Source organism: Pongo pygmaeus, chromosome 5 (assembly GCF_028885625.2).
Source record: "Pongo pygmaeus isolate AG05252 chromosome 5, NHGRI_mPonPyg2-v2.0_pri, whole genome shotgun sequence".
NCBI lineage: Eukaryota > Metazoa > Chordata > Mammalia > Primates > Hominidae > Pongo > Pongo pygmaeus.
Genome location: NC_072378.2, coordinates 31,727,033 through 31,741,597, shown reverse-complemented (window position 1 = coordinate 31,741,597; position 14,565 = coordinate 31,727,033). Strand labels below are relative to the sequence as shown.

At 50.1% G+C, this 14,565-nt stretch overlaps 1 protein-coding gene across 1 annotated transcript; it reads right to left on the bottom strand.

Moving 5' to 3' along the window:
* Window positions 1–759: 759 nt before the first annotated feature.
* On the bottom strand, window positions 760–13,373 carry LOC129038844 (MHC class I polypeptide-related sequence A). Its single transcript, XM_054492300.2, has 6 exons — window positions 13,194–13,373; window positions 5,990–6,244; window positions 5,428–5,715; window positions 4,565–4,843; window positions 4,307–4,465; window positions 760–1,745 (listed from the first exon to the last, which is right to left on the bottom strand). The coding sequence occupies exons 1-6, from the start codon at window positions 13,261–13,263 to the stop codon at window positions 1,618–1,620; spliced, it is 1,179 nt and encodes a 392-aa protein (XP_054348275.2). The 5' UTR covers window positions 13,264–13,373; the 3' UTR covers window positions 760–1,617.
* Between the last annotated feature and the right edge of the window lie 1,192 nt (window positions 13,374–14,565).

Below are 14,565 nucleotides of genomic sequence, written 5' to 3'. Positions count from 1 at the left end.
CTTGACCAAGAAGTGCATCACCCTTCTGTGTGCCCCAACACCAGCAGTCAGGAGGCATCAAGAAACAGGGTGAGGAATAACCCACCTCTTACATGTCCACTTTCCTGGTTCATTTATTCTTCATTCATTCAGTCCACACCTCCCCAGCAGTCACTTTACGCCAGAACCTGACTGACTGGGATTCTTCAAAATCAGAAAACCTCGAAGCACTCTCTATCCCCTCCCGAATATCACACTTCAGCTCTGTGTCATCACATGAAGGCTCCAACTCTTCAGGGCAGATGTTCCCCCAGAGTCAGCCCCTGAAGGTCGGTGCCAGATGTCCCACCTCCATCCCTTCCCAGTCCTTTCTGTTCTGCTGTGAATCTGTCAGTCATCATGAGCTAGCAGGGAAAGGGGACAAGGAGGGGAGATTGTCTTCACGCTGCGCCAAGGCATTGAGACAGACCTCTCTTTCTCCCTGAACCTCACACTTTATCCGCTCCCAGACGCACGAAATAAAACAGACTAGAAATGTCTGTTTAAAGAGTAAACATCTATGGTATAAAATTACGCACCCGTAACAGTAGACACAGAGTAATGCGTAAGAGTGTGATGGGGCGAGGGGACCTCAAGGTGACAAGAAAGCTGGTCCTGGGCTGGTCAGGAGGAGTCATCACCAAGACACTCACTCACAAAGCTCGCCTATGATAATCCAATTACTACACATGTAATATATTAAAATATCTTAAAATATAATAAAATAGGCCAGACATAGTGGATGATATAATAAAATAAAATATATTAAAATGTAATAAAATAGGCTGGGCATGGTGGCTCATGCTTGTAATCCCAGCACTTTGGGAGGCTGAGGCAGGCAGATCACCTGAGGTCAGGAGTTTGAGACCAGCCTGGCCAACATGGCAAAATCCTGACTCTATGAAAAATGCAGAAATTAGCCGGGTGTGGTGGCGCACGTCTGTAACCCCAGCTACTCGGGAGGCTGAGGCACGAGAAGTGCTTGAACCCGGGAGGCGGAGGCTGCAATGAGCCGAGATCATGTCACTGAACTGCAGCCTGGGTGACAGAGTGAGACATTGTCTTTTTTTTTTTTTTTTTTTTGAGACAGAGTCTCGCTCTGTCGCCAGGCTGGAGTGCAGTGGTGCGATCTCAGCTCACTGCAACCTCCACCTCCCAGGTTCAAGCGATTTTCCTGCCTCAGCTCCTGAGTAGCTGGGACTACAGGCACGCGCCACCAGGCCCAGCTAATTTTTTGTATTTTCAGTAGAGACAGGGTTTCACCATGTTGGTCAGAATGGTCTCGATCTCTTGACCTTGTGATCCGCCCTCCTCGGCCTCCCAAAATGCTGGGATTACAGGCGTGAGCCACCGTGCCTGGCCTGAGACTCTGTCTTAAAAAAAAAAAATAATAATACAAAAACAACAGAAACAATGACACCAATTAATATGCTACAGCTGCAAACGCCTCATATCTACTAACATTTTGCAGCCTCCAACAACAATAAATAAGTGCTTTTATTTTCTCTGTTTCATAGGTCACGAAACTGAGGCACCAAGAGGGAAAGTGCTGGTGAGATCCAGGCAGGGAGTTGAATCCTGGCCGCCTGGCTGTAGAGTCTAGGCGCCTTCAGTGGAGCCAGTGGACCCAAGAACTGACATCAGAGGCTGAAATCCGAGCTGTGCGTCATCCCTGTGGTCACCCGTCCCAACTGGGTGTTGATCCAGGGCCTGCAGGCTCACGAGCTCTGGAGAAAAGAGGGAAACGGGTAAATGCTCCACTGGGTGCAGTGTTATGTTTATTCCCTGAGGACTTTTCTCTCTTCAGTTGCTCCAAAACCAGATTCGCCCTTTCTCTGAGGGAAGATGAGGCCCCCACTTTTTTCTTCCTCCCTCCTTGCTTTTCCCAGCCCCTGCCAGTTCCCTCCCATCACTCCATCAACATCAGCCCCTGCCCTGTGCCCACCACTCATCGTGCAGGGAGGGAAAGGGCCCCAAGACTAAAGGACAAGACCCAAGAGGGAACCCAGTGCCCTCCCCTCCTCTCAGGCCTGACCAGTCCTGTTACAGTGAGAGGCCTCCCCAAAGAGAGGCCCTGACCCTTGCTCTCAGTCCCCAGGCCCTCCTCTCCTGCAGAGGCACCTGCACACCAGGGCAGGCCCTGCCCACTGTGGGCTCTGCCCTCTATCTACAGCTCAGCGCTCCTCCCCTCCCAGCCCTGAGCAGGCAGCTCCTAACTGGGGACCCCATCAGGAAGCCTGGGGGGCCCAGCAGGCCCAGCATGGAAAGATGTGGCTGCCACAGGATCTGCACCTGACCTGACCCTGGGACCCCCACCTTGCTCGAGGAGGCCTGGCCTCTCCTGACCCTCAGCACCAACCCAAGCCTGTGGCCTGCTCTTGAGTAACCACTGCTCCTGCCTGGTCCACTTAACCCTGGAAACGCAGCTCCACCCCAGGGCTGCTGCTTGGTGAGGCTGCGAGGCCTTCCTGCTCTGTCCCTAGCAGGGATTCCACCCAGGCCACTGCCCTTGCAACCTACAAGGGATTTTCTCCATGTGGAGTAGGGGAGACCCCTTAGCCTGAGGCTGCCTCTGCCCACCCTCTGCACCTGGGAACTGCCACTGCCACAGCCGCCACCTCCACACAGACCCTCCTGGAGAGGGGGCTCCAAATGTGAGTTCCTGTTTCATTTAATATGCTTTACAGTATTAGGAAATCCTATTAAGATTGCAGAGCTGAAATTATGAACATCTTTACTGGACATCACAGGAATTTTGAGAAATTTGTGTTCCTGTTTCATATAATATGCTTTACAATATTAGAGGAAATCCTATTAAGATTATAGAGCTGAAATTATGAATATCTTTACTGGACATCAACATTGAAAGCAGGAATTTTGAGAAACTGGCACATGAACTTCATACTCTTTTCCTGGCCAAAACCCCAGTGACCTACGAGGAAAGCATTCCTGCCCACAGGGAAGAAGAACTGACAATCCCTCTACGGGAGACGCCACAGGTGAGAGCAGGAGCGACCACAGACCTGCACTGCCCCTACTGTGGGTGCCTCCTGGACAGGGCCCTCTTGCTGCAGGGCAGGGGACAAACCTTCCCATCTGCTCAGGCCTGAGGGGCCGACTGACAGTGCAATTAGGTTCAAGGATGAGAAACCAGCGCCCCTACCGCCAGACACACCCTCCTGGACACCCCAGCCTCTTACTGTCACCTGAACTGCTTCTGTCTTCGCAGAAACACAAAACTTCCTGCTGTCTCTTTTCATCCCCTGTGAAACAACCTGACTGTGGGGAAATGATTCTGACCGTCCCTTACTCCAAACTTAACAGGCAGTGACCAGCTTGAGAAAGGGAAATTGGCTCAGGGAGGGCAAGGTGAGGCCACAGAGCACAGATTAAAGCCCCAAAAACATGGGCCCTGAGGACTGTGTCCCTCAGGGACTGGAGAAGAAAACACTCGGAGGTAGGATGAAAACAGGGACCACAGCTGCCCTGATGAGGGGCTGGGTCCCGCTCCTCAAACGGCCCAGGAACATCTGCTTATCTACTCATCCATGTCATCTGCAAAGAAACTCAGGGAGGTCAGGCCGTGGGAACCTGGAAAGAGCAGGGACTCGAATGGTGCAGAGGACACGACAACCCCAAGAAAGCTCCTGGAGGAGGTGCATGGGGAGCTGCAAAGTGGACAGAGATGGCCATGTGTGCTCAGGACCCTCCCTGTTACAAGGGGTCTCCAAAGGGCTACACAGGCAGGGCCCCCAGGCTGGGCCTCATAGGTCTTTTTCTTGGTGTCCACCCCGATGGCTGGAGAAACAGGGGAGAGGGATGCAGAGAGGAAGGGAATAGGGGCACCGCCTCTCCTCAGATTCCTCTCCAGTTTCTGGCCCTCCCCAGATCACAGCCACCTTTACTATTTGCTCCCTCTGAGGCCATGATCATCCAGGCCTTCAGCAATCAGCACGTGATTCCCAGCTCACCCCACCTGGATGCGCCCTAGTGAGCCCGAGAGACACAGAGACCGGGATGGGGACAGAGCAGGGGCCGCAGCCCTCCCTGCTGCCCACTCCTCACCTGCAGCAGGAGGAGGCCACAGCTGGGCGTTTGACCCTCGCTTGGGCAGCACTTATGGGTGTAGATGGAGATGTTGCCCCCATTCCCTTCCCAAATTCCCCAATTTCCATCCCGCGTTACAGAAGCCTTGTCACCAACATGCCTATCTTTGCAGGAGCAATGAGGGGACCCTACTGCCCAGACAGGGGCCTTACCATCTCCAGGAACTGCCCCCTTTTCTCACCTGGACCCTCTGCCGCTGATGTTTTCTTCTTACACAAAAGGGCATAGAAAATAATAATAACAAAAATAGCAGCAGCAGCAGCAGCAGCAGCAGCAGCAGCAGCATCAACAGCAGAAACATGGAATGTCTGCCAATGACTCTGAAGCACCAGCACTTTCCCTGAAAAAAAGGGACTTGTTATACACTGGGCAGAGAGCCACAGCCATCCCTGCTGTCCCTACCCTGGCCTGACCCTCTCCAGGGTCACCCTAGGCTCACCAGAGGGCACAGGGTGAGTGCTCTGATTCCCGCTGTGTTCCATGTAGCAGGTGAACCTCTGCTCCTCTCCTTGGCGAATCCTGGTGGCCACCCAGGTCTGGTAGGTTCCATTCCTATCAGGCAGGACACCCTCCCACTGCTGGGTGTCGTGGCTCAAAGATACCCCATCCTGACGCCAGGTCAGTGTGATATTCCAGGGATAGAAGCCAGAAGCCCAGCACGTCACGGTGATGTTGCCCTCTGAGGCTTTGCCATGGGTGACATTCACCATGGGGGGCACTGGAGAAGAAAGGGCAGAGCCAGTGAAGCCCTGCTCCCCTCTAAGGAGGGGAGAGGAACAGGGCTGTTTCTCTCCACTGTTCTCACTCTGGCTGAAGCCCTCCGGGACCCCTGACCTGCAAGTCTGTCCTCACCCTGGGGCCCAGTTCCTCCAGGCTGGCAGGAGGATGGGCCTCGGGACTGTGGCCTCAGGCTCTGGGATCCCCACATTGATGCTGAGGAGGGGGATGTCAGCGGTGGACTCCTGGGTGGGGCCAGGAGGGAATTCTCCGGGATGGGCAGGCTGGGAGGCAGAGGGGGCAGCCCTGGCCCTGAAGGCTTCCTCTCCTGCCTGACACCCATCACAGGCTCAGGATTCTGTCGGAGGGTCCTCTACTTGCCCTGATTACAACACTGGACGGTTCAGTCCCTGACCCACTGTCTTTATCCAGTGGCTCTAACAATAGAGGAAAATCAGGACACAATATGCCAACAGGAAATGCCTTCATCCATAGCACAGGGAGGGTTTCCCTGGACACAGCTGGGAGGTGAGGCAACTCTAGCAGAATTGGAGGGAGAGGAGAGCCCCTCGCCAGGGTCGGTACCTGTTCTCCTCAGGACTACGCCGGATTCTAGATATTGCTGTAGTTTCTGCCGGCAGTTTGCCTGCAAAGCGCGATAGTGTGTCTTGGTCTTCATGGCAGCTTCCTTCCAGAAATTCGTGACGTTCATAGCCAAGGTGTGAGCTCTGGAGGACTGGGGCACTGTCAATTCCTGAGTCTCCAGGTTTTGGGAGAGGAAGAGCTCCCCATCGTAGTAGAAATGCCGGGAGCTCCTGGTGCTGCTGTCTTCATGGATCTCACAGACCTTAATCTCCTGGAGGGAATGCAAGCCTGCCCCCACCCAGCAGTGACTTCTCCATTCCCAAACCCGACACCTTTCCACCCAAGTGAGGAACTCAGCCCAGGGGGTACGCCTCCCTGGCCCTCCTCCATGCCTCCCTGTGTGGGCTGAGTGCCGGCTCACCACCCTGCTGAGTTCCACTGACCCCCATTCCTCACCCCCAGCCTGAGCCAGATCCAGTGGGAAGAGACAGGTCCCTGCTCACTGCCCCTAACTTTTCTGGAAAAGGCCTCTCCAGTCACTCTTGCCCCTGCTGACTCTCACCTCCTTTCTGGTCCTTGATATGAGCCAGGGTCATCCTGAGGTCCTTTCCGTTCTCTGTCAAGTGCCCGGTCTCTCTGTCCCAGGTCTTATTTCCCAGGACATCTTCTGCCCACTGTCCCTGGGGCTTTGCTCTGCATTTCTGCCTGTCCCAGCGCAGGAAGGGCTGACCATCCAGATGTACCTCAGCGAGAAACCCTGACTGCACAGATCCATCCTGGGACAGCACCGTGAGGTTATAACGAAGACTGTGGGGCTCTGGGGAAGAGGAAATCACAGGTGAAACTTCTTCCTGGAAGTAACTTCACATTGATGTTTAACACACAGGTCTGCTGTCCCAACCTTCCTGAGGAGACAGGAAATGCACATGGGCAAAGGGACAAGAACGAGGATTTCATATACAAGGAAAACTGTGAGGGTGGGAGGATAGAGGAGGGGGCTGATCAACAGAAGAAGGGGGAATGAAGATGGCAAACTTGTAGGCCAGGTGCCAGGACTGGATGGCCACAAGCCCCCTAAGGGAATAGGGGCCAAGGGGAGAGGCTGCCCTGCAGGGGCAAGGGAGGAGCATGAAGGCAGTGGTGGAAGGAAGGTCTTGCCAGAGGGGACAGTGGGAATGGGAAGGGTCTCAGGCTCAGAGGGACCCATGTCCAGTGTGGCTGTGGTGCACAGGTGAGGGTGAGATGGAGGCAAGGGCAGCTGCCTCAAGAAGAGACTCATCATGGGCGTGGTGGGGGCAAGGGAGGGGGTGGTCATGAGGCACAAGGGGTAGGAAGGTTGTAGCCCCAGTGAAGTTTATAGTGGAGTCAGTATCCCAGAGGGGAGCAATGATGTGGGCTTGGGGTCAAAGTGGAAGAGTGGCATGACAAGGCCCCAGGACAGCAAGTGGTTGGAACAGCTAGTGTCCACTGGGGTGAGCAGGTGACAAAGAGTCAGTTGATCTTTTCAGCAAATAGTTCTGGGGGCACGGGGTGTTCAAATAAAATAAAATTGGACCCTTAATTTGCACTATATACAAAAATTAACTCAAAATGAATCAAAGACCTAAACTCTACACTCAATAACTAAAACCTAAAAATTTCTTAGAAGCAAACATTGGGGATAATGTTCATGACATAGGATTTGACAGTGCTTTCATGGATATGACACCAAAGCACAGATAGAATAGAAGGAACTGACAAAGTAGACTGATGAAAATTCAAAACATCTATGCATCAAAGGGCACAATCAGAGTGAAAAAGCAATCAACCCCAAAATGAAATAAATATTGCAAGTCATATATCTGATAAGAGATTAGTTTCCAGAATATATAAAAAAGTCTGACAAAAACAACAAAACAGTCAATCCACTAAAAACTGGGCAAAGTAGCCATGAGAAGCTATGTGGGGGAAAAAATGGGCAAAAGACTTAAATGGCCAATTCTTCAAAGAAAATTACAAATGATCAACAAACACATGAAAAGATGCTTAATATTAGCACTCATTAGGAAAATGCAAATCCAAACCACAATGAGATGCCACCTGAAACCAATCAGGATGGCTGTTATCACACACCTACACACACACACACACACACACACACCCCCCACAAGTTTGGCAAACAGGCAGAGAAAATGAAGCCCCTGTGTACTGCTTCTATTTCTGGATATATACCCAAAAGAAATACCCAAAGGAAATAAATATATACCCAAAGGAAATGAAATATTTGCCAATATCAAAAAGGTAGAAGTAACCCAAGTGTCCGTTGTCTGAGGGATGGATAACCAAGATGTGGTACATACATATAATGAGTATTATCCATCCTTAAAAGGAATGAAATTCTGACCCATACTACAACTTGGATGAACCTCGAAAATATTATTATTATTATTGTTTTATTTTTTATTTTTTTGGAGATGGAATTTCACTCTTGTTGCCCAGGCTGGAGTGCAGTGGCCTGATCTCAGCTCACTGCAACCTCCACTTCCCGGATTCAAGCGATTCTCCTGCCTCAGCCTCCCCAGTAGCTGGGATTACAGGCACCCGCCATCATGCCCGGCTAACTTTTAGTATTTTTAGTAGAGATGGGGTTTCACCATGTTGCCCAGGCTGACCAGGCTGGTTTCGAACTCCGAAACTCAGGTGATCTACCTGCTTCAGCCTCCCAAAGTGCTGGAAATTCAGGCGTGAGCCAGTGTGCCCACCAAACCTCAAAAATATTATAAGTGAAATAAGCCAGAAACAAAAAGACAAACATTACATGATTCTACTTAAATGAGGTACCTAGAGTGGTCAAATTCATAGAAACAAAAAGTAGAATGGTGGTTACCAGGGGCCAGAGGTAGGGAGGAATGGGGAGTTACCGATTAATGGGTACAGAGTTTTGGGTTGCACAAAAATGTAAATGTATCTAATGCCACCGAGTATACACTTAAAAGTGGTTAAAACAGTAAAATTTATGTAATGTATACTTTACCACAATTAAACATTTAAAGAACAAGAAATATCAGTCCTATTCAAACTGTTCTGAAAAACAGAGGAGGAGGGAATACTTCCAAACTCATTTTACAAAGCCAGGAATATCCTGATACCAAAACCAGGCAAAGACACATCAAAAAAAGAAAACTACAGGCCTATATCCCTGATGAACACTGATGCAAAAATCGTCAAGGAAATACTAGCAAACCAAATTCAACAATACATTAAAAAAGATCATTCTTTATGACCAAGTGGAATGTATTCCAGGTATGCAAGGATGATTTAACATACACAAATCAATCAATGTAATACGTCATATCAACAGAATAAAGGACAAAAGCCAATATCATTCCATTGATACTGAAAAAGCATTTGATAAATTCAACATCCCTTCATGATAAAAACTCTCAAAAAGCTAAGTATACAAGGAACAGACCTCAATATAATAAAAGCCATATATGACAAACTCACAGCTAGTAACATACTGAATGGGGGAAAACTGAAAGCCTTTTCTCTAAGATCTGGAATAAGACAAGGATGACTAATTTTACCACAGTTATGCAACACAGTACTGCAGATCCTAACTAGAGCAATCAGACAGGAGAAAGAAAGAAGGCGCATTAAAACTGGAAAAGAAGAAGTCAAATTATCCTTGTTTGCACATCATGTGGTCTGATATTTGAAAAACCTAAAGACTCCACCAAAAAACTATTAGAACTGAAGAACAAATTCAGTAAATTTGCAGGATACAAAATCAACATGCAAAAATCAGCAGCATTTCTATGTGCTAACAGCAAATAATCTGAAAAAGAAATCAAGAAACGAATCCCATTTACAATAGCTACAAATAAAATAAAATACTGAGGAAAAAACTTAACTGAAGAAGTGAAAGATCTCTCCAATAAAAACTATAAAACAGTGATGTGGCTGGGCGTGGTGGCTCATGCCTGTAATCCCAGCACTTTGGGAGGCTGAGGCAAGTGGATCACCTGAGGTCGGGAGTTCAAGACCAGCCTGGCCAACATAGAGAAACCCCGTCTCTACTAAAAATACAAAATTAGCCAGACACAGTGGCACATGCCTGTAATCCCAGCTACTTGGGAGGCTGAGGCAGAAGAATCGCTTGAACCTGGGAGGCGGAGGTTGTGGTGAGCCAAGATCACGCCATTGCATTCTAGCCTGGGCAACAAGAGCGAAACTCCATCTCAAAAACCAAAAACAAAAACCACTGATGCAAAAAATTGAAGGACACAAAAAATGGAAAAGATAGTCCACGTTCATGGATTGGAAGAATCAATTTTGTTGAAATATCCATACTACCCAAAGCAATCTACAGGTTCAATGCAATCCCTATCAAAACACTAATGACATTCTTCACAGAAATAATAAAAATAATCCTAAAATGCATATGGAACCACAAAAAAACCCAGAATAGATAAAGCTATCCTGAGCAAAATGAACAAAACTAGAGGAATCACATTATCTGACTTCAAATTATACTACAGAGCTACAGTAACCAAAACAGCATGATACTGGCATAAAAACAGACACACAGACCAATGAAACAGAATAGAGAACCCAGAAACAAATCCATACATCTACAGTAAACTCATTTCTAACAAAGGTACCAAGAACACACATTGGCAAAGGAGAGTCTCTTCAATAAATGATGCTGGGGAAACTAGATATCCTTATGCAGAAGAATGAAACTAGACCCTATCTTTCACCATATACAAAAATCAAATCAAAATGGATTAAAGATGTAAATCTATGACCTCAAACTATGAAACTATACAAGAAAACAATGGGGAAACTCTCTAGGATGTTGGACTGGGCAAAGATTTTTAAAGTAATACCCCACAAGCACAGGCAACCAAAGTAAAAATGCATAAATGGGATCATATCAAGTTAAAAAGCTTCTGCACAGCAAAGGAAACAATAAACAAAATGAAGAGACCATCCAAGAATGGGAGAAAATATTTTCAAACTATTCATCTGACAAAGGATCGGTAACTGAAACATATAAGGAGCTCAAACAACTCTATAGGAAAAAAAAATCTAATAATCCAATTTAAAAATGAGAAAAGATCTGAATAATCATTTCTCAAAGGAAGACATACAAATGGCAGACAGGTACATGAAAAGGTGCTCAACATCATTCGTCAACAGATGAAGGCAAATCGAAACTCCTACAAGATAACATCCCACCCCAGATAAACTGGCTTTTATCTAGAAGACAGGCAATAAGGAATGCTGGCGAGGATGTAGCAAAAGGGAACCCTTGTACACTGTTGGTGGGAATGTAAACTAGTACAACCATTATGGGAAACAATGTGGAGGTTCTTCCAAAAACTAAAAATATAAGAGAGCTGTCATATGCTGCAGCACTCCCACTGTTAGGCATATACTCAAAAGAAAGGAAATCGGTATATTAAAGAGCTATCTACTTTTCCATGTTTATTGCAGCACTATTCAAAATAGCCAAGATCTGCAAGCGACCTAAGTGTCCATCAACAGATGCATGGATAAAGAAAATGTGGTGCACATGTGTGTGTGGAGTACTATTCAGCCATCGTGTCATTTGCAAAGAACTGGAGGTCATCCTGTGAAGTGAAATAAGCCCCAGGCCCAGACAGACAAACTTTGCATGTTCTCACTTATTTGTGGCAGCCCAAAATTAAAACAATTGATCTCATAGGGAGAGACAATAGAATGATAATTACCAGAGGCTGAGAAGGGTAGTGGGGAGTGGGGGAGCGGGGATGGTTAATGGGTACAAAAATATAATTAGAATGAATAAGATCTAGTAGATAGCACAGCAGGGTGAGTACAGTCAACAATAATTTATTGTACATTTAAAAATAACTGAAAGAACATAATGGGATTGTTTGCAGCACAAAGAAAGGATAAATGCTTGTTGTGATATAACCCATTTACCCTGATGTGATTATTACATATTGTAGGCCTGTGTCAAAATATCCCATGTACTCAATAAATATATACATATATATCTACTACATACCCAAACAAAAGTTAAAAATTAAAAACAAAGCAAGGGGTGGGGGTGCTGGCCAGAGAGAGAAAACCAAGGTAGAGGGGGAGATTCTCAGCCTGAGGAAGGACCTGCCAAAAGGAGTACTGCTGGAGGGGGAGCAGTGGCACCCCAAGAGCAGGCAAAACAGATTTTAGATATGCGGTGTGGGGAGTGAGAGCCCACTGGGGTCGAGGAACCAAAAGAAAAGAACGAAGGTCAAGGAACAGTTGGCCCAACAGCCTGTTTTCGGTCTGGGTTGGGGAGGGGAGATGGGCAGAGCAAGAACTGGAGGGCGGCATGAGCATGGGGCAGGAGTGACTGTGGGAGAACTTGGGGTAGGGTGAGGACAGGAAGGGAGGGTGCTCTGGGGGAGGGTGGGGCTTGGGAAAGATGCTCAGCATTGTCATATGCTCCAGCACTCCCACTTTCCCACTGGAAGATGAGAACTTGCTGAGGGCCCCAGGCAGCTGGGCAAGAGATAGGAGCAGCACAAGGTCCCAAGGTGGAGAGAGGTGGAGGGACCAGGGAGGGATGGTCCAGCACCTGTGGGCTGGAGGGTGGGGTCCTCAAGAGGGTGAGGCTGAGGATGAAGGAGTGGGGAAGGGGCCACAATGAGGCAGGGCCCAGAGCAGGCACCTGCACTGGAGGGGAGGGGGCATCTGCGCTGCCCTGCGCCCTGCCTAAGGCCCAACTGCCATTAGCATCAGGGCTCCCCTTGGGGGTCTGGAGGGGAGTGGGATGGAGGGAAGACCCCCCAGACAAAAGGCAGCACCAGAAAGATAGAGTCAGGGACATTTGGGAAGGGGGAGGCATAGGGGCAGCACTGGGTGGAGGCTGCTTGTAGGAAAGACCCATAAGGGGTGCAGGAGCGACCTTCGGTGGCGGGGGCAGGGGATGAGGGCAGAGGACACCCTAGAAATGGATCAGAGAACAGCACACAGGAAGGGGTAGCAGGGAGCTGGGAGGGCAAAAGGACTCAGAGGGTCCTGAGATGGGTAGAGAGAAGGTGAGAGGGAATCTGGTGTCCTTAGATCATTGGTCATCAGTAGGCGCGGGATGCGAGAGAGGAGAGGACCCCCGGAAGCCGGAGGAGAGGGAGAATGAGCTGGGGATGAGAGAAGTCGCAGGAAGAATCCTCTGCCCGGAGCCTGAAGACTCCAACCCCTCAGCTTGAGAGTCAGGAACCCCCACAGTCCCCACAGCAGCAGGAAGCACCAGCTCCGGGTCCCGAGAAAGGAGGGCCCCTACTCCAGGAGCTGCGGCCCAGGAGCTGAGAACACGTCGGCTCCGGGAGAGGACAGGACTTCAGGGACCTGAGAGCCGCCCCGAGCACCGGGGGTTGTGGCTGCCTCAGTGGCCGCGCTGGAAGGGCACTCGAATGCCATTCACAGGAGCAGCCCCGGAGGCAGCCCGGGAACCCATGGGCCTCAGAAGGACTGGTTTGTCCGAAAAGTGAGAGGAAGCGGAGGAGAGGCGAGGAGAGCAAGTGCAGGAGGAGACCAGAAAATGCAGGTGATGCGCGATCCCGAGGAGGACTGAAAAGTGACGGGGAAGCAGGGCTGAAGTGTGGCGGTAACGGGCCGCGTCCAGCTCCCTGCGCCACCGACAGCGCACAGGAGCCCCGCCCTGACCGCACAGCGCTCGCCGCGACCCACCCGACCCCCGGAAACTTCCCGCTGCTCCCGCTCCGCCGAGGACCGCCAGGAACGCCACTCACCAGCAGCGGCTCCCGGAGGTGCAAAAGGGAAGATGCCAGCCAGAAACAGCAAGACCGGGCCCAGCCCCATGGCCCCAACGTCACCACCCTCTCAGCGGCTCAATTAGTGGCTAACTGAGCGAAGCCGGGTGGAAGGCGCAGCAGAAACTTAGTCACCTGGCCGGGTCCGACCGCTCATCCAATGAAACTGGGGCCTGGAACTTAGGGCCAATCACGAGCGGAGAGGGCGGGGCCACTCTTGGAAGAGAAAATTCCAGTGGGCTGGAGACCTGGGGAGATTTAGAAGGCGGGACCTGACGCCCAGAAAATGGGGAGCACGCGGGAGCGCAGCCTAAGCAGGGACCAGCTTCGAGTAGCTGAGAATACAGCTCCAACTTCATGAGCACGACCAGGGCCCTGCCTGCCCTCCCCGCATCGCGACCACCCATCCCCGCACCCCCACCCCGAGGAGCGCGGGCCTTACCATGCCCCTTTCGCCCGCCGCCCTATCAGGCCTGCTCTCACTGACTTGTTCCTTCCAGGACAGACAACGCGTGGCTATTCTCCCAACACACTCCCTCAACCGCGCACAGCGTTACTGGCAATGAGACCAGTGACCAGATTTGCAGACCTGTTTCCAGATCTCAGCCACCTCTGCCTCTCAGAAGCACCTGCCGCAGTAGAACCGCTCAGACCACAAACTCTCTTAGACGTTTCAGCTTTATAATCTCCTTCTCCTCCCTTTGACTCAAAGCCAGGCCCCCCTTTCACCCCCTTATATCCTCGAAGTGTCTGAGGTCTCCCAGGGCCCCCTCTCTATTCAGTCCCTGGGTGATCACAGGGCCAAGGAGGCGGCTCCCCATGGTTCCCTACAACACCAAGCTCTCTCCAGACTCCCTTTTCCAGCCTGCCTTAGGACATCTGTACCTCGGACCATAGTCCCCTCCAATGTGACAGATCTACAAAGACTCTCTACACGTCTCCCACCATATCATCCTCTCTTCCTCCTCAGTTTCTCTTAAGAACATCACCATCCTTGGTCCCTTCTGATTTCCTCTTTCCCCCTCATCTCCGGGAGTCAAAGTCAGCTCCTCCAACCCTATTTCAATCCCACAGCCACAATCTTAGTCTAGGCTTTCCCCTCCTTTCAGCCTAGATTACTGCACAGGCTTCCTAAACACTGTGCCTGCCTCAGTTACAACCAGAGTGCTCCAAGCCACCCACAGCGCCCCATCTGCTGAATGTCACACATGATGGGTGCTTCTACTCTACCATGGAAACCATAGCTCCCACAATCTGCTGTCTGGCACCACCCCCATTTCTCTGGTGACATTTCCCCAGGGTTGCAGTAAACGTGGGCTCTGGGATCTCCTCACCCTATCCCACCAGGATG

Coding starts and splice junctions, on each gene's coding strand:
- LOC129038844 (XM_054492300.2), bottom strand. CDS start 13,263: ATGGGGCTGGGCCCGGTCTTGCTGTTTCTGGCTGGCATCTTCCCTTTT. Junction 6,245..13,193: donor ACCTCCGGGAGCCGCTGCTG/GTGAGTGGCGTT, acceptor CCTCTTCCCCAG/AGCCCCACAGTCTTCGTTAT. Junction 4,844..5,427: donor CGTAGTCCTGAGGAGAACAG/GTACCGACCCTG, acceptor TTTCTTCTCCAG/TGCCCCCCATGGTGAATGTC.